At 47.9% G+C, this 23,221-nt stretch overlaps 1 protein-coding gene across 1 annotated transcript in view; it reads right to left on the reverse strand.

Annotated features, from left to right (window-relative positions):
* CCT4 (chaperonin containing TCP1 subunit 4) overlaps positions 1-23,221 on the reverse strand; it is a 122,281-nt gene that overhangs the window by 4,466 nt on the left and 94,594 nt on the right. Inside the window, exons 10-13 of the mRNA XM_033938228.1 lie at positions 21,334-21,444; positions 21,126-21,256; positions 12,594-12,828; positions 3,886-3,999 (exon numbers count right to left, since the gene is read on the reverse strand). Coding sequence (XP_033794119.1) covers positions 3,886-3,999; positions 12,594-12,828; positions 21,126-21,256; positions 21,334-21,444 — 591 coding nt within the window. The remainder of the gene's footprint in view (positions 1-3,885; positions 4,000-12,593; positions 12,829-21,125; positions 21,257-21,333; positions 21,445-23,221) is intronic.

Below are 23,221 nucleotides of genomic sequence, written 5' to 3' on the forward strand. Positions count from 1 at the left end.
TGTGTCAGGTTCATCTATGTCTATGCTTGTCTTAAGATTGTTTAAAATACTGTTTCCCCTTTTTTTAAATTTGTACACCGCTTAGAAATCCCTTATAAGCATTTGTATCAAATTTTAAATAAACTGACCTAGAAAGGAGTCTCCACTAGAGAATGACACGGGGAGAGATCCCCGCAGTGAGCCGCGGGGAGCCTGCGGTTTGGCTGCGGGCTTCAGAGACTCTATACTCAAATCGCCGCAGACACGGGGAAAAAAGTTTTCACCGCCCGCAGGTGCAGGTGAAAAGATTTGTCCCCGCAGGCCAATGTACCCCCTTCAAAGAACCGCTATTTACCGTGTTTTCACCGTGAGTCTTTGGTCGTGACCGGGTGTCATTTTTTTCCAGGCGGCCATGTTTGTCTTCGCGTGGTCTGTCTCCTCAACCCGACTTGCACGTTGCCGCATTGACTCCGCCCCCTAAGAAGAGGACCAATCGCTACTGCCACACCTGTAATTAAACCTCCTTCGCGGCTTTCTCCTCTCTCTGACGCGTCACTGATGACGCTACTGTTGGGAGGTTTGCTGCTTTCGCTGGGAAAGTCGGAAAGGTTCGGCGGGGGTTCGGCTGGGAGGAGGTTCGGGGGTTCGGTCTGCCTCGGTGCTCCAAGGCATGGCGCCATTACCTTTTTCGCCCCTCCCGCCCCCCCCCCTTGGTACGCTACTGCTCTCCAGCTTTCCTTAGTTTGCCGGTTTTCTTTTTCGGCCTTGTTCTCTGCCGGGTCCTGCCTACTTCCTGTTTTCATGAAGACAGGACCCGACAGAGAGGAAGGCCTGAAGCGGGCAACAGAAGTGAATTGTGAATGCTGCTGCTGCCCGATGAAGTTCAGGACATCGAGGAAGGAGCAGAGTGAAATCGGCTGCTGGCTTGGGGGTGAGTGTAGGGAAAGAATCGTGGAAGTGGAGAAATTGGCACGATGAATTTTGCTTCACCTATATTCACGTTCAATGCTATTTCAATGTTCAATAATGTGTGTTTCTCCATATGTACTGTTTCCTGTGATTTCATGATTGTTATCTAATAGTTTTTAAAATATATATTAATCAGATTCATTTGCATATCCTCTATATATCTACTGCTCTACACCTTTCTTTCTGAATTTCAATTTGTCTGCTAGGTTGTTATGATTTCTTTTGCCTCCCTATGCATTTTGTTCCTTCTATTTCAGCATGAGAATGTGTATGCTATTGGAAAGAGTAGCTCAGCCAGTCTCTTTTACTAAGCCACATTAGAGGTTTCTAGTAGGACTGTTTGTGTGAAAAAAAAAAACCAGCTCCGTGGAGGACAATTAAAAGTACATGTCGTGTTTTGTTTTTGTATAGTTATTAACTAATATTTAACTAAGTTTTAAAGTTTTAAAGAATGTTTCCTTTATACGTAAATAAAGAAAAGTATATAAAATCGTACCCGTTTGAGGCTTTTATGTATGCAGCGGTGACGGTGACGGGGCGGTGAATGGGGTTGCAGTGGCGGTGACGGGGCGGTGAATGGGGTGGCAGTGGCGGTGACGGGGCGGTGAAGGGAATGGCGGTGACGGGGCGGTGCAGAGGATGGTGAGACGGGGACGGGGCGGTGACGGGGACCAATTTTTTCACCGTGTCATTCTCTAGTCTCCACCATTACTCAGTGATGAAACTACTAACCAAAATCTTGGGGTTCATGCATACTAGATTCTAGAGGAGTAGTGGTATGTGGTTGGGCTAGGGATTAGGTGAGGTAGTTTATGAAATAAAGGGGAAAATGCTAAGTAATTGTGAAGTTACAATACCATGAGTCTTTTTTCATGGTACCGTATTTTCACGCAAATAACGCGCACCCGTATAAAACGCGCACACGGGTATAGCGCGCAGAAATCACGATGATATGTACAAAAACTTTGGTATACCGCGCTCACGGGTAAACCGCGCATGCTGCCCGACGCTCCTTTCGCCCGCCCTGACTTTCCGACTCTCCGTTCACCCCCCTGACTTCCGTGCACTGTCCCCCCATGAAGGTCTGTCCCCATCCTGAAAGCCTGATGCCCCCCCCCCGACGTCCGATACATCCCTCCCCCCGAAGGACCGCCGACTCCCCAACAATATCGGGCCAGGAGGGAGCCCAAATCCTCCTGGCCACGGCGACCCCCTAACCCCACCCCGCACTACATTACGGGCAGGAGGGATCCCAGGCCCTCCTGCCCTCGACGCAAACCCCCCTCCCCCCAACGACTGCCCCCCCCCAAGAACCTCCGACCGCCCCCCCAGCCGACCCGCGACCCCCCCTGGCGACCCCCACGACCCCCCCACCCCCCTTCCCCGTACCTTTGGTAGTTGGGCCAGAAGGGAGCCCAAACCCTCCTGGCCACGGCGACCCCCTAACCCTACCCCGCACTACATTACGGGCAGGAGGGATCCCAGGCCCTCCTGCCCTCGACGCAAACCCCCCCCCCCCCCAACGACCGCCCCCCCCCCCAAGAACCTCCGACCGCTCCCCCAGCCGACCCGCGACCCCCCTGGCGACCCCCACGACCCCCCCACCCCCCTTCCCCGTACCTTTGGTAGTTGGCCGGACAGACGGGAGCCAAACCCGCCTGTCCGGCAGGCAGCCAACGAAGGAATGAGGCCGGATTGGCCCATCCATCCTAAAGCTCCGCCTACTGGTGGGGCCTAAGGCGCGAGGGCCAATCAGAATCGGCCCTGGAGCCTTAGGTCCCACCTGGGGGCGCGGCCTGAGGCACATGGGCCCAACCCGACCATGTGCCTCAGGCCGCGCCCCCAGGTGGGACCTAAGGCTCCAGGGCCTATTCTGATTGGCCCACGCGCCTTAGGCCCCACCAGTAGGCGGAGCTTTAGGATGGATGGGCCAATCCGGCCTCATTCCTTCGTTGGCTGCCTGCCGGACAGGCGGGTTTGGCTCCCGTCTGTCCGGCCAACTACCAAAGGTCCGGGGAAGGGGGGTGGGGCGGTCGTGGGGGTCGCCAGGGGGATCGCGGGTCGGCTGGGGGGCGGTCGGAGGTTCTTGGGGGGGGCGGTCGTTGGGGGGGAGGGGGGTTTGCGTCGAGGGCAGGAGGGCCTGGGATCCCTCCTGCCCGTAATGTAGTGCGGGGTGGGGTTAGGGGGTCGCCGTGGCCAGGAGGGTTTGGGCTCCCTTCTGGCCCGATATTGTCGGGAAGTCGGCGGTCCTTCGGGGTGGGGGTGCGAGTGGTCCTGCCGGGGGGGGGGGGATATGTATCGGACGTCGGGGAGTCGGCCGGGCAAGAGGGCTTGGGCTCCCTCTTGCTCCGATCGTGGATGCGGGTGCGGGTGGGAGCGCGTGCGAGCGGTCGTTCGGGGTGGGGGGGGATGTATCGGACGTCGGGGAGTCGGCCGGGCAAGAGGGCTTGGGCTCCCTCTTGCTCCGATCGTGGATGCGGGTGCGGGTGGGAGCGCGTGCGAGCGGTCGTTCGGGGTGGGGGTGCGAGTGGTCCTGCCGGGGGGGGGGGGGATGTATCGGACGTCGGGGAGTCGGCCGGGCAAGAGGGCTTGGGCTCCCTCTTGCTCCGATCGTGGATGCGGGTGCGGGTGGGAGCGCGTGCGAGCGGGTCGTTCGGGGTGGGGGTGCGAGCGGTCCTGCTGGGGGGGGTGAATCGGGCGTCGGGCGGGGTGGGAACTATGTTTTAAAACTTTTGTATACCGCGCTCACGCATATAACGCGCGAGGGGTATGCGCGGTAGGTAAAAACGCGTATAACGCGCGCGTTATATGCGTGAAAATACGGTACTTCCTAAATAAATGCAAAACAAATGTACTGTATATTTTATTCAAGTCTATAATTTAGATCTCAACTAGTAGTTGCTCAAATCAAAGCATTACTATACAGGGAATACCAACCACATCATCAATCTTGAGAATGCTGCGCACAGTTTCTGTAGCTAGTGTCAGAGCACTGATAGATACTAATAAAGGCTGCACCACCAACTCCTCCAGAATATTAGAAATCCCACCCTAGGGAAAAAAAAAAAAAGAAGGTGGTTAACGACTGTCCTGGACAATTTACTTGCTAATATTTATTGACCTAAATATTTTGCAAGAAATTTCCACAACTGTATTTAAACATGGAACTATGAATGATATCTATAGCCTTCATATTACTAAGAATATATACTAAATCAGTCACTATGCTGTTAACACTACTTTCTTTTAACATAAATGAATCTACGTTTGGTTAGTTATACCAAATATTTATGTTCTGGCTTCCCCTTTCTTGATGTGCTGCATGGCTCCTAATATCACAGGCTAGGTGGACATATTTCAGCAGTTGTAAGCAATTGCCTGCAATATATTTATTAGTAATATTCATTTTCTTGTGTGTTTAAAAAAATGCATTCCAATTTGATTAACCATATATAGTTGAATATAAGTCGATCTGGGTTTAAGACAAGGTACCCTTCCCCTCCTCAAAAAAAAAAAAAAAAAGGTGGACGTGAATATAAGACACATGTGTGTGTTAATATTCATGTGCCCTGCCCCCCCCCCCTCTCTTCCCTGCCAGGCTCTCCACCCAGTACCCCTCCCTGCCCTGTACCCCCTCTCTCTCAATGTCCTGCAGGCCTCAACTGGGCCTGCCGTATGATATGGTGGGCCGGAACAGGATGGATCCTTCCCGTCTCCTGTCCTGGATGACTGTCAGTTCTTTTTACCTCCATCCCACCTCTCTCTGCGTACCTTTTTGAATCCCTGGTGGTCTGGCGGTGTACCGGGCAGGAGCGAGCTTTTCATGCTCCTGCCCCACACTGAGCCCCTCCCTGAATGTCTGCCTCGCATTCTCACAAGAACTCGGGGCAGCCTTTCAGCGAGCTGCTCAACACTGGGCAGGAGTGCGGAAAGCTTGCTCTTGCCCGGAAGACTGATGGACCACCAGGGATTTAAAAAGGTATATGGGAAGGCAAAAAATTTGGCAGAGTTGGCTGGGACAGGAGATGGGAGGGATCCCTCCTGTTTCGCCCCACCCCAGCGGAGGCCTATAACAAATCCGGGAAGGGGCAGGTGGGTGATGACCTGAATATAAGCATAGACCCCCATTTTTGGGCCTTTTCTTGCCCAAAAATCTCAGTTTATATAATAACCTACAAATCAATGTATGATATGCTATAATGTGTTAAAATTCTATTAAAATAAATGCTTGAAACAAACCAAACACACCCCTGAAAACAAAAAATTTCAACATGAAAACAAACCCCAAAATTGTTTTGCTTCCACATATTACTAGTATTTACTATTTAAACTACTGAACCATTGGAGCTTCTGGCAAAGATACCCGATTACAGGGCTGGTTAGAGAGTGAGCTCCGACCTGTTTGAGCATTCAAACCTCCTAATATAGCGTTATTTTCCCTTTCCTGGACACAACTTGGTGGATGCTGCAATCAGAAGAGTGGTGGAGCAGAGTGATGCCGACAAAAAAGAAAACTTCATCTTATAAATAGGCACCGGGAGGATCAGCGAGCAGTACCTTACACCACATGGAAGCGGTTTCCAAAATGGTGCCATGTGATTCAGGCAAGTGATTCCGAGCCTGATTCAGGCCAGGATGAACCGCAGGCAGTATCCCCGTCTAAAGGCTCTGCTGCAATCAAGAAAGCCGGTGTACAGCAGTGAGCTATTGAAATCAAATGAGAGGTGGCAGGTGTCAAGGGGAAAATTAAGGAGGCAGTTCGCGAGATCAGACAGGATCTGGCTGAACTAGTACAGAGAGTGAAAGGGACTGAGCAGAGGAGCAGGAGCAGGTACAAGCACTGCCTACTCTGGCTACTGGTACACAGTGAGATCTTTTGGAATGTAGAAGACTTTAGGAACAATATTTGGCTGGGGGGGGGGGGGGTCCCTGACACTGAGGAGTACCAGGATGCAGTAAAGGTGGTGAGAAGCTTATATGCACATCTTCTTGGAGGGGTGGAAGATGGTGACCCCAAATCCTTGGTATTGCCTAAGATTGATAGGGCCTACTGGGTGTTGAGGATACAGCGCGGAGAGCTGCCAGGCAATATTGTTGCTTGCCTACATAATTTTCAAGAGCAGGAGACACTTTTGAAAGCGGTGAGGGCCAAGGATCCAATCACTTGGAACAACTGTAAGGTGGAGGTCTTCCAGGATCTCTCGTCTATTACCCTGCAGCATAAACCGGAGTACCATCCAGTTTTGCAAGTCCTAAAACAGCATTCCATCAAGTATCAGTGGTTGTTCCCTTTTGGGCTTTTGTTCATGCTCAAAGGAAATCATATTAAGGTCACTCTGGTTTCTGAGGCGTGGAAAGTATTGAGAAAGGAGGGCCTGGTGACTCCAGATTCGAAGGAAAGCGGAAGGTGGCGACGGAAGTTGAAGAAATATCGTTGGCAGGATGTATCAAGGAGCTCGAAGTCTCAGAGGGACTGATCTGGGCAGGAGCAGAGGGTCCGGGAAGAAGGAGAGCAGCGGGAGGACACATAAAGGGACTATGTGGTCCCATTTGGTATTCTAATGTACTGTATACTCTGGAATCAGTGTTTTGGACCTTAGCAGTGTGTTTTTGGAAGTGCATGGGATTGTAAGGGGGTGACAAGTCGGGGGGGGGATTATGCTTTGGTATGTGAAGGGGAGGGGGGTGGATGTATGCAGGGGGGGTTATGGAGGTTTTGATGTGTCAGATGAAGTTGGGGGGGAGTCACACAAAGTCTAGATGGGTGGTAGAATTGGACTTGGGGAGGAGGTTGGGGGGAGGGGGTGGGGAGTGTTGCAAGGGCACTATGGGTATCTCATGTGGGTGATGAGAGGACGGAAAGGTAATAGTCTGAGTTAGCAGTTTTAATGTGAATGGTTTGAATTTACCTTGCAAGAGGCAACTGTTGTTAAGACTGTAGCGATCCTTGCAGTCTGCCACTAGCCTCCGGAGCTGTCATTCCCTCTGCTGCGATCCCTGACGTCAGAGGAGGGGCGGACCAAAGCAAAGGGAACGACAGCTTCAGAGGCCGGTGGCTGCCTGCAAGGATCGCTACAGTACCGGCGATCCTCTCTGCAGAATGCTTTGCTATTGTAATTAAGTAAAAGTTTGACCGGGAGGCCAGGGGGCAACATGCAGGCCTTTGGGGGGGTGCAGGCCTTCAAGAGGAACAGGCCTTCAGGGAGGGACCCTGGTGTAGAAGTACATGCATGGAGGGAGGGCAAGAGGGAAGGGGGGGGGTCAAAAAGATGTTCATATGCCGGACTGGGGGGGGAGAAATAATGGGTTTGAAAACAGAAGAGAGGGAGAGAGATGGTGGACAATGGGATTTAGGGAGGGAAGAAACAGAAAGGGAGAGAAGTTGGACACAAGGGATGGTGTAGAGGGGGGTGGGAGATACAGATACTGAATAGGAGGGTAGTTGGGAAGAGAAAGGGAGAGATGGTGGACCCTGGGGTGGTGGGACAGGAGGGCGAGATGCAGGATGAAAGGGTAGTTGAGAAAAGGAGAGATGCTGGATCTGGGGTTGATGGGGTCCACTGCTGCAGCTGCAGGGATGGAGATGAAAAAAAGGAAAGATACCAGACCTCCGGGGGATGGAAAGGAAACAGAAAGGGAGGACAGAGATGGAAGATGGATGGTTAGCACGGAGAAAGAAAAAAGGAGACTCTGATCAGAAGACAACCAGAGCCTGGGACCAACAAGATTTGAATAATGACCAGACAACAAAAGGTAGAAAAAATAATTTTATTTTCTGTTTTGTGATTACAATATGTCAGATTTGAAACATGTATCCTGCCAAAGCTGGTGTTAGACTGCAAACGTAAGCTAGGATTTAACAGAGAAAGGAAAAGTCCTTTTTGTTTCTTTATTTTGTTTAAACCACAGCATCAGAGTGGTTAGAAGAAGACAAAGGGGGTGAAGAAGCTATAAAATAAATCCACCAGGATGTTTGAAAAAAAAAAAAAAAACACCCAATTGGGCAGGAAAATTGAATCGAAAAACCAATTCAATAGGCTGAATCGAATCAAAATTTTTTTCCCTGAATCAGGCAGCACTACTGTGGAGTACTTATGGGCCTTGCATGTACAGATGAGCACCTATGGGGCCTTGTCTGGATTTAAGGCAAATCTCTCCAAGATGGAAATTTTGAATCTCCCTACGAAGCTGATAAACTTTGGCCTTGGCACTCTCGTCCAACCTAGTGACATGAATCCTCCAGATCTGCTGCAGTTCCAAAAAGAGGCGCAAGATGACTCCATCCTGATCTTTTCACTTTTTGGCCATATAGGAAATATGGCCCCGAAGAACTACCTTTGCAGCCTCCCAATACATCGTGGGAGTCACATCCGCAGGCGGATTGTCATGGACATAGTCTTGAAACTTGGCTCAAAAAGAAAGTATGGAAGGCCAAATCTTTATACAAGTAAGGCGGCAGTTTCCACACTCTGTCCTAGTCCCTATTCAGCAGATGCAAGGTGATAGAGATAGGGGCATGGTCGGACACTGTAGACTCCTCGATGCAGGCCACACCCACACTGGACAGGAGGCTCTGCGAAGGAAGTAAATAATCTAACCGCGAATATGTTTTGTGAGGGTGAGAATAAAAAGTGTAGTCCCGTTCGTCTGGGTGCAAAACCCGCCATGCATCCACTACCCCCAACTGGTTCACAAGGAAATTAACCCCCTTAGTGTCGTGGCTGGCATCCCCTTGTCAAGGTGGCTTAAGATCCAAGAGCGGGTTAGCCTGAAAGGTAAAGTCGCCCCCCCACAAAAAGCTTATGTGTCGGGTAGTTGGCCAAGAGAGCCACCAAATGAGTATAAAAACTATGCTAGTATACATTGGGAGCATAGACATTGCAAAAGACCAGTGGCACTGCCCACAATTCCCCCACAATAATCACATATTGTCCCTGTTTGTCAGTAATAACCCTATGGACCTGCAGTGGTAGTTTTTTGTGAGCAAGAATAGCCACACCCCGCTGTCTCCCATTAAAAGATGACCACACCTCCCCCACCCACTCCCTCTTCAATTTAGCATGTTCAGACATAGTAAGGTGCATTTCCTGTAGATAGACAATATCAGTTTGAAGTTTCCGGAGCAATGACAGGATCTTTGTTCTATTCACAGGTGAGTGGATACCCTCAGCATTAAGCGAGACAAAGTGGTAACAGTCAAAGTGGTAACAGAGTGAACGAAACCAATAAAGTAGCAGTAAGACCCCCTGCCTTCCAGGTGAACAAGCCACACTCCCTTTACCCAACAGTCCTCTCAAAACAGCAGACAGCCCCCTAAACCGTCCCCAGTCTCCATTATCCCCCCCACATACATTCTGCACCACATGCACACCAAAGCAAAAAGAAAAAAAACTTAACCAAAAAAACGAGAAACTTCCCCAGCTCTGCCCCCCACCCCCAATCAAACATCCTATGCAATCACAAAGAGGAGACCTCCGGGAACTCTTCCCTTTGAATTTGAAACAAAGTACATATAACATTGTCCAGCCTGAAGAGAAAATCTAGGTCCAAAGACTCTCCCCAAAATAGAGGCTGCCAGCTCTCAAAGAAGTGTGTAGACCCCACTCAGGTGCACGCAATTCCTGTACAGAAGCTGGTACAAGAGGAAGCAAAGAAAGAAGACAAAAACAGGAGTAAGCCCGGATGGAAAGAGATGAAGGAGCCAGGCACAAAGACAACCCCAGTACCCAAGGCTCCCTGCCCACCAGTGGCGTGAAAGGCACTGAAAGCTGCACACAAGCGAGGCAAACACAGTCCTGCTTAGGTGGCTCCTCTGCGCATCTTCCTCAGGGTGCCTGCAACAAACCAGAATCTTCAGCAGCTGCTGGTGGTAAAGCCTGCACAAAAGCTTCTAACTCTTTCAGTTGGTCAAAGGATAGCTGCTTCCCATGATAGTGCAGGCGCACTCGAGCGGGATACTAAAGGATGGCGCGGAGGCCCCGCTGGTATAGCGCTGAACAAAATGGAGCCATCGCTGTCCGCTTAGCCACCACCGCTGAGGAAAAGTCCTGGAACAGGAGCACCGGTCGATTCTCATAGGTGAGCTGCTTACCTTGCCGATATTGGCACAGAACCCACTCCTTCTCTACAAAGTTGAAGAACCGCATGATCACTGGGCGAGGTCGATGTTCTCCCTCTTGTCGCTGCCCAATTCGGTGCGCTCACTCCACTCAGCTTTGGCAGGTTCTCGCCATTTGGAGGGATGTGGGTAACCAGGTTTCCAGCCAGGCGTGCAGATCACTATCTTTTACTGTTTCCGGTATACCCACCTCTCTTAAGTTGTTCCGTCGAGCTTGGTTTTCGTGGTCGTCCACCCTCTCCTGCAGTTGCTGAGCTGTACGTTCAAGTGCCTTTATGCAAGGGAATGCTTAAACTTGGTAGCCCCTCCTCCCTTCAGTTCATTCTCTATCTATGTTTAGTAAGAAGTGAGTTCTCTGGTAGGGATGGAGAGTTGCTAAGTGTGCTTGGTAGAACTGTGCCCTAAAGTCAATTCTGGGATTCCTTGGAGCCCTTCTCTTCAGGTCTCTCTCCCTCAGCAGTAGCAAAGGGGGTTGTCTTGAACCACCACCATCCACAGCTGATCCCCCCTTCACATCTCATAGGAAAATCAGCAATTTACGAGTAAAATTGCCACTGTTCCTACCAAAATTGCAAGGAGACTGGCCAATTCAAGGGCAGGGTTCATTAGCACTGTGCCACTTATCTGTAGCTCTGGAAAACTCCAGAAACTCTCCAGTACCAAACAGATGATCCTCAATCACAGGTGGGGCAGTAGGAGCTGGCAGTACTACTGACCAGCAGGTAAACAATTTTGCTTTTTCCACAAACAAGAGAAAAACAGGCACATTCTATGGTGATTTCCAAGCTGCAAGTCACTTCCATTTTGTCCTCACACAACCCAATTATGGCAGATGGTCAAACTGATATTTAAGTAAAACCATATCACAAGAAGATGTAAAGTAGGGATCTCAAAGTCCCTCCTTGAGGCCGCAATCCAGTCAGGTTTTCAGGATTTCCCCAATGAATATGCATTGAAAGCAGTGCATGCACAGATCTCATGCATATTCATTGGGGAAATCCTGAAAACCCGACTGGATTGCGGCCCTCAAGGAGGGACTCTGAGACCCCTGCTGTAAAGCCTAAGGAGTAAGGCTTGTTGAAAGTAAGAACAAGAGACAATAGCCTAGATTCACTAAGCAAACCAATCAGTTTGCGAGCCCTTTGTGACCCGATTTACTAGCCTCTGTCCCGATCATCCTCCGATCCGAACATGCAAATGAGGAGGAACGGCATTCAAATGCAGACAGGAAACGATTCACTAAAATAAAAAAAGCAACACCAACTGGGCTGGCCGATCCAAAATAAGCAACTGCTGAGGACCAGTCGCTGAGGTCCTTTCCGACTACCCTGCCTTCTGACGCCCTGCTCTCTGCCCCAATCTGCTGCCCTGTCTCAGCCCCGATCTCTTGTCTGCCCCAATTTTGTGCTCTGCACCAACTTGCCGCCCTGCTCTTGACCCGAATCTCTCCTGCCTGCTGCCCCGACTCTAATGCCCTTCCCCGCACTGCGAACCCATGGTTTTAACCCGTGGGTTTAAAGCGGGTTAAAACCACAGGCTCGCTGGGCTAGTAAAAGTTTTTTTAAAAAAAAAGTCACGGCTCTAGACGCATGCGCAGACCAGTTGGTCTGCACATGCGTCAGAATCACACACTAGCGAGCCGTGTGGCCAGAGGAGGGCGTTCCTCCGATCGCCCTCATTTTAATTTTGTTTTGTTTTGTAAATTTGTCAGGCCTGCATGGATCGGCCACGCAAAGGAGGTTAGTGAATCAAGCCCCATATGGCAGACTTGCAGATGACCGGAGGAGGAAGGGCTCCGAGGCTGACCACAGATATCTCTGTGGTGAATGAACTAATTCAAGCTAAGCGTTACCAATTAGCCTGCCAACAGCAGAAGTCAATGCAATGCAACACTCAGGTGGATATTGTGCACTTAGCTGCCAGTAGGCCTAGATTATTGTTGTAGGTATATAAGATATGACCAGAGTAATCCTATGTCACATAGATGGTAGTCTACAATCTGGTCTTTTCTGTTAGAGGACACATGTAAGACTGGAAAGAATGAATGGAAAATTATAGACTAGTTGGAGTTGAAACTCAAGTCCTGGGCAGAATCTTGAAATGTGTGTGCAGTAATGATCTCTTGAAGAAGATATGACTGTATGGGGCATAGGTGATCAAAGCCTGAAAGCTTTCAGACTCTACTGGCCATGTGATGGCAATTAGAAATATTGTTTTCCATGTTAGGGGATTGAGTGATGACCTAGATTAGAAGCTCAAACGGTGCTTTTGTGAGCTGATTGAGAACAATGTTAAAGGTTTATACTGGGGGCATGTTATCTTCTTTACAAGCTGAGTAGTAGTCTTTCCCTGTAGCTTTAAAAGCATAATATACAAGATTATTACATAAGAAGTTTAGAACGTGTCAAGTGCTGGTAAATTTGCTTGATGTTTTTTAAGAAATAGTTTAAGATCCTCATCATGCCTTTTACATATGAAATTACCAAACTGCAAAAGTAATCTCATCACAGCTTGAGTCAGATATTACCTTTCGTACATTAATGCCAGCAGTTCTCTCTCCTTGGGCATGTCTATTTCTCAACTCCGTTACAGTGGAAATAGGGTTAAGGCCTGCATTTTCTGCCAGAGTAGATGGAATGATTTCCATGGCATCTCCAAAGGCACGGACACAATAGGAATCCATACCACTCAGTGTACGCGAGTATTCATTCAAACGAAAGGCCAATTCTATTTCTGGAGCACCACCACCTGCGATCAGAGCTCTAAAAATCAAAAGCACTTAGTAAACAGCTGATTGAACTGTCCTACAAAATTTGTTCAGTTTGACAGTTGATATACATTAATACTAGAGGGTCATTCCATGCCAAGTGCTCTAATGGTTCCCACCCACTATGTTTCATCAGGTTTTGTTCAAAATTTGCACATAGAATAGTCAAGGTACTACGATTTTAGATTACTAACTGCAATAGTCACTGAGCTAGACCCATTTGTCTGGCTGGATGTTGGCAGCATTATGCACAGTGATGAATAATATCATTTTTAGCTGCTTGTAAAATTGAGAATAATTGTGTTAGATGCATGAGCATCATGCATACAAAAGCCTATTTGAAAGTTTTGCTCAAGTGTGCCCAAAAATTTGTCACAGTTTGTTGCAAAAGATTTTGACCAGTTTAGCATCTGCTATAGCTCCAGAGCTAGAGTAAATACAGACCAGATTTTTATCACAGATTATTCTTGCACTGGACAGTACACTTTCAAATTTGCAGCAGTTCTGCATGAATAGTTGCATCACAATACTCCTTCAAATTTGGCATTATTGACACAGGTGATGAAATTCATAAATTGTCAGGGTCAACTATAAAAAAATCTTCCTAAAAGCAACACTGTTTGAAAAGAGAAAATTTTTCTGTATAAGATACATGCCTTTTGGTTTTACAATATTTATGTTTATTTATGATTTGATGTACCGCTCCTGCATTTTACTGACTTAAGCGGTTAACAATGTATCAAACTAAAATGAAATTAGGTACTTGAGAAAAACTACCCTATCAGTCCCGAAGGCTCACAATCTAGCTAAAGTACCTGATAAATTAAAAATAAGTGGAGAAACAAGATGGCGTCGTCATGGTAGCAATCAGGAACTTGAGCTCCACATACTTCAGCCTGAGCATTTTTTTTTTGCCAGCGTTTCAATTTTTTCTCCTAGTGAGAATAGTATGCCGCATATGAAACGCAAGGGGTCCGACCGATTGAAGCCTTCTACAACCGGACAGTCCTTGTTGGACCGGTTCCTGACAAGCACACCGGCCAGAGAGAGAGGGAGGGGAACATCCCTATAGTTGCTTCGGTGGAGGGAGACATCGGAGCCTTGGGGTTAGAAACATCTCTCTCCCCCCTCTGCAGCTCGTTTACTGCCTAACCTGGCTCAGAGTTGTCTTGAGGACTGGAACGCCAAGGACCCGATGTGTCCGACGCCAACCGGAGAAGGACCCCACGCAGCTCATGGAGCCGAGATGACACTGAATGGAGGAGCGGAAGGAACCGACTCCTCGCAGGCAACTTTGCCTAACATTTGGAGAATGCTTCAAAAATTAGAAACTGCAGCGACCCAATCTGCTGGACAATTCTCAAAAATTGTAAGTAAACTGGATGACCTTATTACATCTGTACAAAATATTAAGACTGAAACATAGAAACATAGAAAAAAGCAGCAGAAAAGGTCTATAGCCCACCAAGTCTGCCCTCCCCTGAATTTACTCCCTTAAAGATCCCACGTGAGTATCCCATTTTCTCTTAAAATCCGTCACGCTGCTGGCCTTTATCACCTGGAGTGGGAGTCTGTTCCAATGATCCACTACTCTTTCGGTGAAGAAGTACTTCCTGGAGTCGCCATGAAACTTCCCTCCCCTCTGGTGGTCGAGGGTCCCATGAGCCAAAAGATATCATCTTCTGACTCGATGTGTCCCGTGATGTACTTATATGTTTCAATCATATCTCCCCGTTCTCTTCTTTCCTCAAGTGAGTACAGCCGCAATTTTTTAAATCTTTCTTCATACGTGAGATCCTTGAGCCCCAAGACCATCCTAGTGGCCGTTCGCTGAACCGACTCGATCCTCAGCACGTCCTTTCGGTAGTGTGGTCTCCAAAACTGAACACAGTACTCCAAGTGAGGCCTCACCATGGCTCTGTACAACGGCATCATAACTTCAGGTCTCCTGCTGACGAAACCTCTGCGGATACACCCCATCATTTGTCTTGCCCTGGAGGAAGCCTTCTCCACTTGATTGGCAACCTTCATGTCCTTACTAATGATCACCCCTAGGTCACGTTCCGCCGTGGTCCTAACCAAGGTCTCACCATTTAGTACATAAGTTCTACGCGGGTTTCTCTTACCCAGGTGCATTATCTTGCATTTTTTAGCATTGAAGCCTAGCTGCCAAGTAGTTGACCATTGTTCCAGCAACAGTAGGTCGTGTGTCATATTATCAGGTAATAAGCTTTTGCCTACTATGTTGCAAAGTTTGGCGTCGTCGGCGAACAGTGATACCCTTCCTCTAAGTCCTTGCGTCATATCTCTTATGAATGAGTTAAATAGAATCGGGCCCAGCACCGAGCCCTGCGGCACTCCACTGATCACGTCCGATGCTTCGGATGGGGTACCGTTCACCACCACCTTCTGAAGTCTACCGCTCAGCCAATCCCCAACCCATGTAGTTAGAGTGTCTCCTAATCCTATCGATTTCAGCTTGTTCAGTAATCTTCGATGAGGGACGCTATCAAATGCTTTACTGAAGTCCAAATATACCACGTCCAGTGACTCTCCGGTGTCCAGTTGTCTAGTAACCCAGTCAAAAAAGCTAATCAGATTAGATTGGCAGGATCTACCCTGGGTGAACCCGTGTTGGTGTGGATCACGCAGTTTTTCTTCGTCTAGGATTGTGTCAAGATTCTGTTTGATCAGTGTTTCCATGAGTTTACACACTATAGACGTGAGACTCACTGGTCTCTGTCCTGCAGCCCTTTTTGTGGAGTGGGATTACGTTGGCGGTTTTCCAGTCCAAGGGGACCCTTCCTGTGCTTAGGGAAAGATTGAAAAGAACAGATAATGGTTCTGCCAGGACTTCCCTTAACTCCCTGAGCATTCTGGGGTGTAGGTTATCCGGTCCCATGGCTTTGTTTACTTTGAGTCTTGATAGTTCGTCATAGACGCTACTGGGCGTAAATTCAAAATCTTGAAACGGGTCTTTCTGGTTATCTCCCGTCTGCAGCTGTGGACCAGCTCCCGGCGCTTCGCGGGTGAACACTGAACAGAAGTATTTGTTTAGTAGTTCTGCCTTCTCAGAATCTGATTTCGCAAAGTTACCATCCGATTGCTTCAGGCGTACTATCCCATCTTTGTTTCTTTTCCTGTCACTAATACAGCTGAAGAAATATTTATCCCCTTTCTTAATTTTCCGTGCTAGCTCTTCCTCCATTCGGAGTTTGGCTTCTCTGACTGCTGTTTTGACAGCTTTAGATCTCTCTAGATAGTCCTCTTTCGCCCCCTCTCTGCCTAAATGTTTGTAGGTGATAAATGCGTCTTTTTTCTGTTTAACTAGGTCTGAAATTTCTTTACTGAACCATTGGGGTCTTTTGTTTCTCCTGCATTTACTTACTGTCTTTATGTATCGGTCTGTTGCTTCGTGTAGGATGGACTTCAGAGATGACCACATATCCTCCACATTGTCAGATATTGCTTGTTTATGTAGCTCCTGATGGACAAAATCTCCCATGCTGTTGAAGTCTGTGCCTCTAAAGTTGAGAACCCTTGTTGCTGTGTTTGTCTTAGGGAAACCTTTCTTGAGGTTGAGCCATACCATATTATGGTCGCTGGAGGCCAGTGTCTCTCCTACTGAGACTTCCGTGACGCTATCTCCGTTGGTGAGAACTAGGTCTAGTAACGCCTGGTCCCTTGTGGGCTCCAATACCAATTGCTTGAGACGTGCACCCTTTATGGAGGTTAATATTCTTTTGCTGCTACCCGTAGTCGCGGAGAGTGTGTTCCAATCTGCATCTGGCATGTTGAAGTCTCCTAGCATTACTGTGTCCCCGCGCAGTGTGATGTTCTCTATGTCCTCGATTAATTCCATGTCTTTGTCCTCCTGTTGCCTGGGAGGTCTATATATCACCCCAAGGTATAGGCATTTTTCATTCCCTCTGGCCAGGTTCACCCAGAGGGATTCCCCGGTGTATCTAACATCTGTGATTCTGGTGGTTTTGATGCTTTCTTTAGTGTATAGCGCTATTCCTCCTCCCAATTTACCCTCTTAGTCGCAACGAAGTAGGTTGTACCCTGGTATAACCATTTCCCACCCATGCGATTCCGTGAACCAGGTTTCGGATATCGCTATCACGTCAAGATCGGCGTTTGTTATCTCAGTCTCTAATGCTAGAATTTTATTGCCCAAGCTGTGTGCATTAACATACATAGCCCTCCATATCTGTGAAGAGATTCCTTTACGAGCTAGTGTGGCTCCTAAATTATCAGTGATATTTCTCCCTGAATTATTGTGGATATCATTGGTACTTACCTTAGACTTGGTAGTGTGAGTGCGACTTGCCTCCTCAGGATGGTTTCTTACTGCTCTGGGATATAAGTATGTACCCTCCCCCAACTTACCTGACTAAGTTTGACCAGATAACTAAGGAGATCTACTCTCTTCAGAAAATTTCAGCTATCTTTGTCAAAGATAAGAATCCTTTTTCAGAAGAAAATTGAACAATTGGAGAATCACAATAGGAGGCTTAATCTTCGGATATTAAACTTTCCTAAAATACAATTAACTAATCCTTCAGATTTGTTCAAAAAATATTTGATGGAAAATCTTCAATTTACCTCCGAAATGATTCCACCAATAAATAAATTGTATTATCTACCAAAAAAGAGAGAGAACTTACAAGAGAAACAACAAGAAACGGAACAACAAATTGATCTGAATAATTTGGCTGATTTATTAGAAAATTCCCAGGAGGAACGCGAATAGAGGAACTTTGGTCATTTCATTGTTTTTTGAGCAGGACCTGAATTTAATTATGAAGGCCTTTTTTCGATTTTTTATGGGTCAAAAAATTAGAATATTCCCTGATGTTACAAAAATAATACAGGACCGCAGAAAGTTATTCTTGGCTATGAGTGAAGAAGCTGTAAAAATAAGAGCAAATTTCTTGTTATCTTACCCATGTACCGTATTTTCGCGGATATAACGCGCGCGTTATACGTGGTTTTTACGTACCGCGCATACCCCTCGCGCGTTATATGCCTGAGCGCGGTATACAAAAGTTTTTAAACAGTTCCCACCCCGCCCGACGCCCGATTCACCCCCCCAGCAGGACCGCTCGCACCCCCACCCCGAACGACCGCTCGCACGCGCTCCCACCCGCACCCGCATCCACGATCGGAGCAAGAGGGAGCCCAAGCCCTCTTGCCCGGCCGACTCCCCGACGTCCGATCCATCCCCCCCCCGGCAGGACCACTCGCACCCTCACCCCGAAGGACCGCCGACTCCCCAACAATATCGGGCCAGGAGGGAGCCCAAACCCTCCTGGCCACGGCGACCCCCTAACCCCACCCCGCACTACATTACGGGCAGGAGGGATCCCAGGCCCTCCTGCCCTCGACGCAAACCCCCCTCCCCCCCAGCCGACCCGCGACCCCCCTGGCCGACCCCCACGACCCCCCCACCCCCCTTCCCCGTACCTTTGGAAGTTGGCCGGACAGACGGGAGCCAAACCCGCCTGTCCGGCAGGCAGCCAACGAAGGAATGAGGCCGGATTGGCCCATCCGTCCTAAAGCTCCGCCTACTGGTGGGGCCTAAGTCGCGTGGGCCAATCAGAATAGGCCCTGGAGCCTTAGGTCCCACCTGGGGGCGCGGCCTGAGACACATGCTCGGGTTTGGCCCATGTGCCTCAGGCCGCGCCCCCAGGTGGGACCTAAGGCTCCAGGGCCTATTCTGATTGGCCCACGCGCCTTAGGCCCCACCAGTAGGCGGAGCTTTAGGACGGATGGGCCAATCCGGCCTCATCCCTTCGTTGGCTGCCTGCCGGACAGGCGGGTTTGGCTCCCGTCTGTCCGGCCAACTTCCAAAGGTACGGGGAAGGGGGGTGGGGGGGGTCGTGGGGGTCGGCCAGGGGGGTCGCGGGTCGGCTGGGGGGGAGGGGGGTTTGCGTCGAGGGCAGGAGGGCCTGGGATCCCTCCTGCCCGTAATGTAGTGCGGGGTGGGGTTAGGGGGTCGCCGTGGCCAGGAGGGTTTGGGCTCCCTCCTGGCCCAATATTGTCGGGGAGTCTGCGGTCCTTCGGGGTGGGGGTGCGAGTGGTCCTGCCGAGGGGGGAGAAGAATCGGACGTCGAGGGGGGGCATCAGGCTTTCAGGATGGGGACAGGACTTCAAGGGGGGACAGGCAGATCTTCAAGGGGGACAGGCAGACCTTCAAGGGGGACAGGACTTCAAGGGGGGACAGGCAGACCTTCAAGGGGGGACAGGCAGACCTTCAAGGGGGGACAGGACTTCAAGGGGGACAGGCACGGAGAGGCGGGGCAGTGCACCGAAAGTCAAGGCAGGTGAACGAGAGTCGGGACAGCGCACGGAGAGGCGGGGCAGTGCACGGAAAGTCAGGGCAGGTGAACGAGAGTCGGGACAGCGCACGGAGAGGCGGGGCAGTGCACGGAAAGTCAGGGCAGGTGAACGAGAGCCGGGACAGCGCACGGAGAGGCGGGGCAGTGCACCGAAAGTCAGGGTGAGTCGGGGCAACCAGAGGAGAGTCGGGGAGGGCGAAAGGAGAGTCGGGGTGGCCAGAGGAGAGTCGGGAAGAGCGAAAGGAGAGTCGGGGTGGCCAGAGGAGAGTCGGGCAGCATGCGCGTTATATGCCTGAGCGCGGTATAGAAAAGTTTTTTTACATATCTTCGTGATTTATGCGCGCTATACCCCTGTGCGCGTTTTACAACGGTGCGCGTTATATCCGCGAAAATACGGTAAATGCCAGATAAAATATGTTGGTACAAAATATGTATTTTTTGAGCTGGAGCAGCTTCAAACCTTTTTGGATGCAAAGAAATTAATGCAATAGTATTAGAGCTGTAAAAGAAAAGAAGAGAAGGCCGGTTTATACCACATAAAGGCTTATTTGTTATTAATTTTCTTATAGGAACAGATCTATCTTTCTCCACTTGTTTCTCCAGGGATATAGTGTGGTCTAAGGAAGAGTTTTTGTATATTCTCCTAATATTTATATGATTTGTAGTTTATTATGTCTACCTTTTTCTTCTGAACTTTTTCTTTGATGATAATCATATATATTCCTTAATCATGGTGCGCTGTATTTCTGCCACAAGAGGATTCTTGTGTGTTTAATTTGAAATGCAAATAAATATATAAATTTAAAAAAAAAAAAAATTTTAAATAAGTAACAACATATAATACATTTCCAAGATCAAAAATCAAAGAAATAGAAAATAGAAATAATGAAAGATGATAAATTAAAAATAAAATGCCACTGTCATAAATGTACAAATTCACCTCAAAGTTAGGAATGCTTAGCAGTGTGACATGCAATTTTTGCATTTATGCTCAATTAGTTGAATACCACTATTTCAATCTGTTTTATGCTTTTCAAAGATTTCTGAAGGTTCTACAGTATTGTTTTAATATGGGTTTTCTGATGGTGAGTGAGTTTAATGATTGGTACTATATTTTGTGCTTCATTTGCTGTTCATTCTCCAGTGAAGGGGGCATTGGGTTTATCAGTTGTTGTTATGGGTTTATCAGTTGCTGTTATAGTAAAAGCTCAGTTAACCAGCAAAAAAATTGCCTGGGGGGAAAAAAAAACAACAGTCCCCTGAAGCACCAGTGGCAGTAGTCCTGAGTCACAAACCCCCCTCCCTCCCTCAAGCAGTAGAAGAGACGGCAGTCCTGAGCCGCGAATCCCACCTCCCTCCCAACTCGAAGCACCAGTTCGGCAGCAGTCCTGAGACGCAGATCCACCTTCCCTCAAGCCCCAAAGCAGCTGAGTCATAAACACCCTCCTTCCTACCACCCCAAAGCACCAGCAGAGCAGCGGTCCTGAGCTGCAAAGTCTCCCTCCCTCAAGCCCCAAAGCAGGTGGCGGTCCTGAGCCATGAACTTCCTCGTTTCCTCCCTCCCTTCCTTCCCGAAGCAGCAGCTGGTCGACAGGAGGCAGCACTCAAAACAAGCTGCTTGTGGGGATAATAATAACCATCAATTGTCAGCTTTATGAGCAGCTAAAAATGACATTTTATTTACTGCTGTGCATGGTGCTACCAGCACCCAGTAAAACAAGGGGGTCTAGCTCAGTGACTATTGCAATTAAGAATCTGATATTGTGGGAAACTCTCTTTTTTTAATGCTGTGCTAGTTCTGCATACAAATTTTTAATTTTAAACCATTTGGTATGGAATGACCCCAGAGCAGTTTACAAATTAGTTTTCGGAAGGTAAACTCCTATATCTACTACAAATTGTACTATCTTTTATTTGTAATAAAAGCAATTTCTATATTGTAACTTACCTCTTCTTGACTAAGCAACGAATGACACACAGAGCATCATGGATTGAACGTTCAGCTTCCTCCATTACCAGTTTGTTGGATCCACGAACCACAATAGTAACAGTTTTTCCAGGGTTTATACAGCCTGTGATCTATGGTACAGAAATGTCATAATTGGATTGTGAAAGACAAAGTTTTCCTACTTAATATTTGCAGAACTCAATATTACCTTCACCAACTTTCCAGAACCATTTAGGCTGACCTCCTCTGCCAACTCAGCAGATCCCAACATATCAGGTGTGAACTGGTCAATATGTGCAATTGGTTTGGTTCCAATTGTCTGAAAAATATGAATATTGCTTACATCAATAAGCTATTCTGATTTCTCTAAATGAGACAAATGTACAAGCAAAACACAAATCACATTTTGGCTGGATATAGCACAAAAAAAGTTTTTTCAACTTTTAAAATGGTTTAAAACAGTTATGAATTAAGTTTTCCTAATGGTATATATATACTAAGGCTGCACAATAATTGTGATCAAGGTGTTAATTAAGGATAGATTAGGTTCTTACCTCAATCTTCTTTCTAATAGAAAGGCATACAAGTCTTGAACCAGTGGGTTATTCATCTCTAAACGCTAGTTGCGTAGAAGACATCATCTACATTTTTCAGCTCCGTTTCCTATATCATTGGGCTGTGTTGCAATTCCTCAGTTCATACCAAAGCAGTTGACAACCACTATAAGAGGAGAAATAAAAAGGAGGGGAACAAAGATTTCCTCAACAAAGCCAAGTCTGCTCTGCTCTTAAAACGATTACAATTAAAGAAACCAATAGGAACATAACAGAAAACAAGCCACCCACTTGAGTGTAACTAGCATTAAAACTTATGTAGTTCTCAGTCTCTCATTTATTGTTTTGCAAATGAGAGTTATTTCCTCACTCTTCAGACCTGGTAGGAGAAGTTCAAGCATCTGGAAATACACACGTCTGAGAAAGTACGTAGGCTAAATGAAATCTAACAGAGCGGGCCTTTGAGACTCGTATGCCTTTCTCCTAGAAAGAAGTTTATTGAGATAAGAACCTAATCTTCCCTTCTAGTGCAAAAGGCATACAAGGTCTTGAACCAACGGGACATACCAAAGCAATCCCCTTAGTCTAGGGTGGGGCAGATGAGCCTGCAGCTAGCATCGAGGACACAAAAGCAGTGTCCAGTCATACTGCTACATCCATCTTATAAAAGTTTGTGAAAGTATGGACAGAAATGCCTGGAACTCCACCTCATGGTCATGTTCCTCATAAAGCGTGTTCTCAAAAGAAGTTGGTAGTTGCTTACCATACCCGATATACGCTGAACTAGCCATGCGAATACTTCTTGAAATAGAAGCCAGCTTCTCCCAGTGGCTAGGACTCATTAGTATAAACAGATGATATGAGAGATGAATAGAGAACTCTTAACATTCAACACCACAAAAACTTTGTCCTTTCTCTTCAAACCCATGGTATAGAACATGTGTAGCCAGATTTCATGATTTACGTGGAAGACCGAAACTACCTTTTGCAGAAAGGAAGGTAAAGTGAGAAGCGATACACCAGTCTCTATAAATCTGAGGAAAGGCTCTCTGCATAACAGAGCCTGCAACTCTGAGACACTTCTTGCTGAGGCAACAGCTACTAGGAAAACTATCCGGCAGGGCACCTGGACTCATCTACACCCCTCCCCCATTCCAGCAGGGAAGGGAACTAGAAGAGTGCTTGGCACCAACTGCCACTTTTGGGAGCCCTTTCCATCAGGGCTCTTGGCCGCCTCTTCACCCCTCCCCCGTTCCAGCAGGGGAGAGAACTGCCAGAAGAGAAGCACTGCACTCCACAATAGCGGCCAGTCTCGGGAGCCCTTTCCGGCAGGGCACACTGAAACCTGTAGCAGGCAATATTAGCATTGACTTGGGTATTATATTTGTTCATCCCCAAATCCTATACCATACTAGATATGTCAGGTAGAATGAGTATTGCATCTTGCACCACCATGAGAACCACACTTTTAAGTTATACTCAAGCAATCCTTCTGATACTTCTGCTCCTCACAGACTGGAAAACATATGAACACAACATACA

The sequence above is a fragment of the Geotrypetes seraphini genome, chromosome 3 (genome assembly GCF_902459505.1).
Source record: "Geotrypetes seraphini chromosome 3, aGeoSer1.1, whole genome shotgun sequence".
NCBI lineage: Eukaryota > Metazoa > Chordata > Amphibia > Gymnophiona > Dermophiidae > Geotrypetes > Geotrypetes seraphini.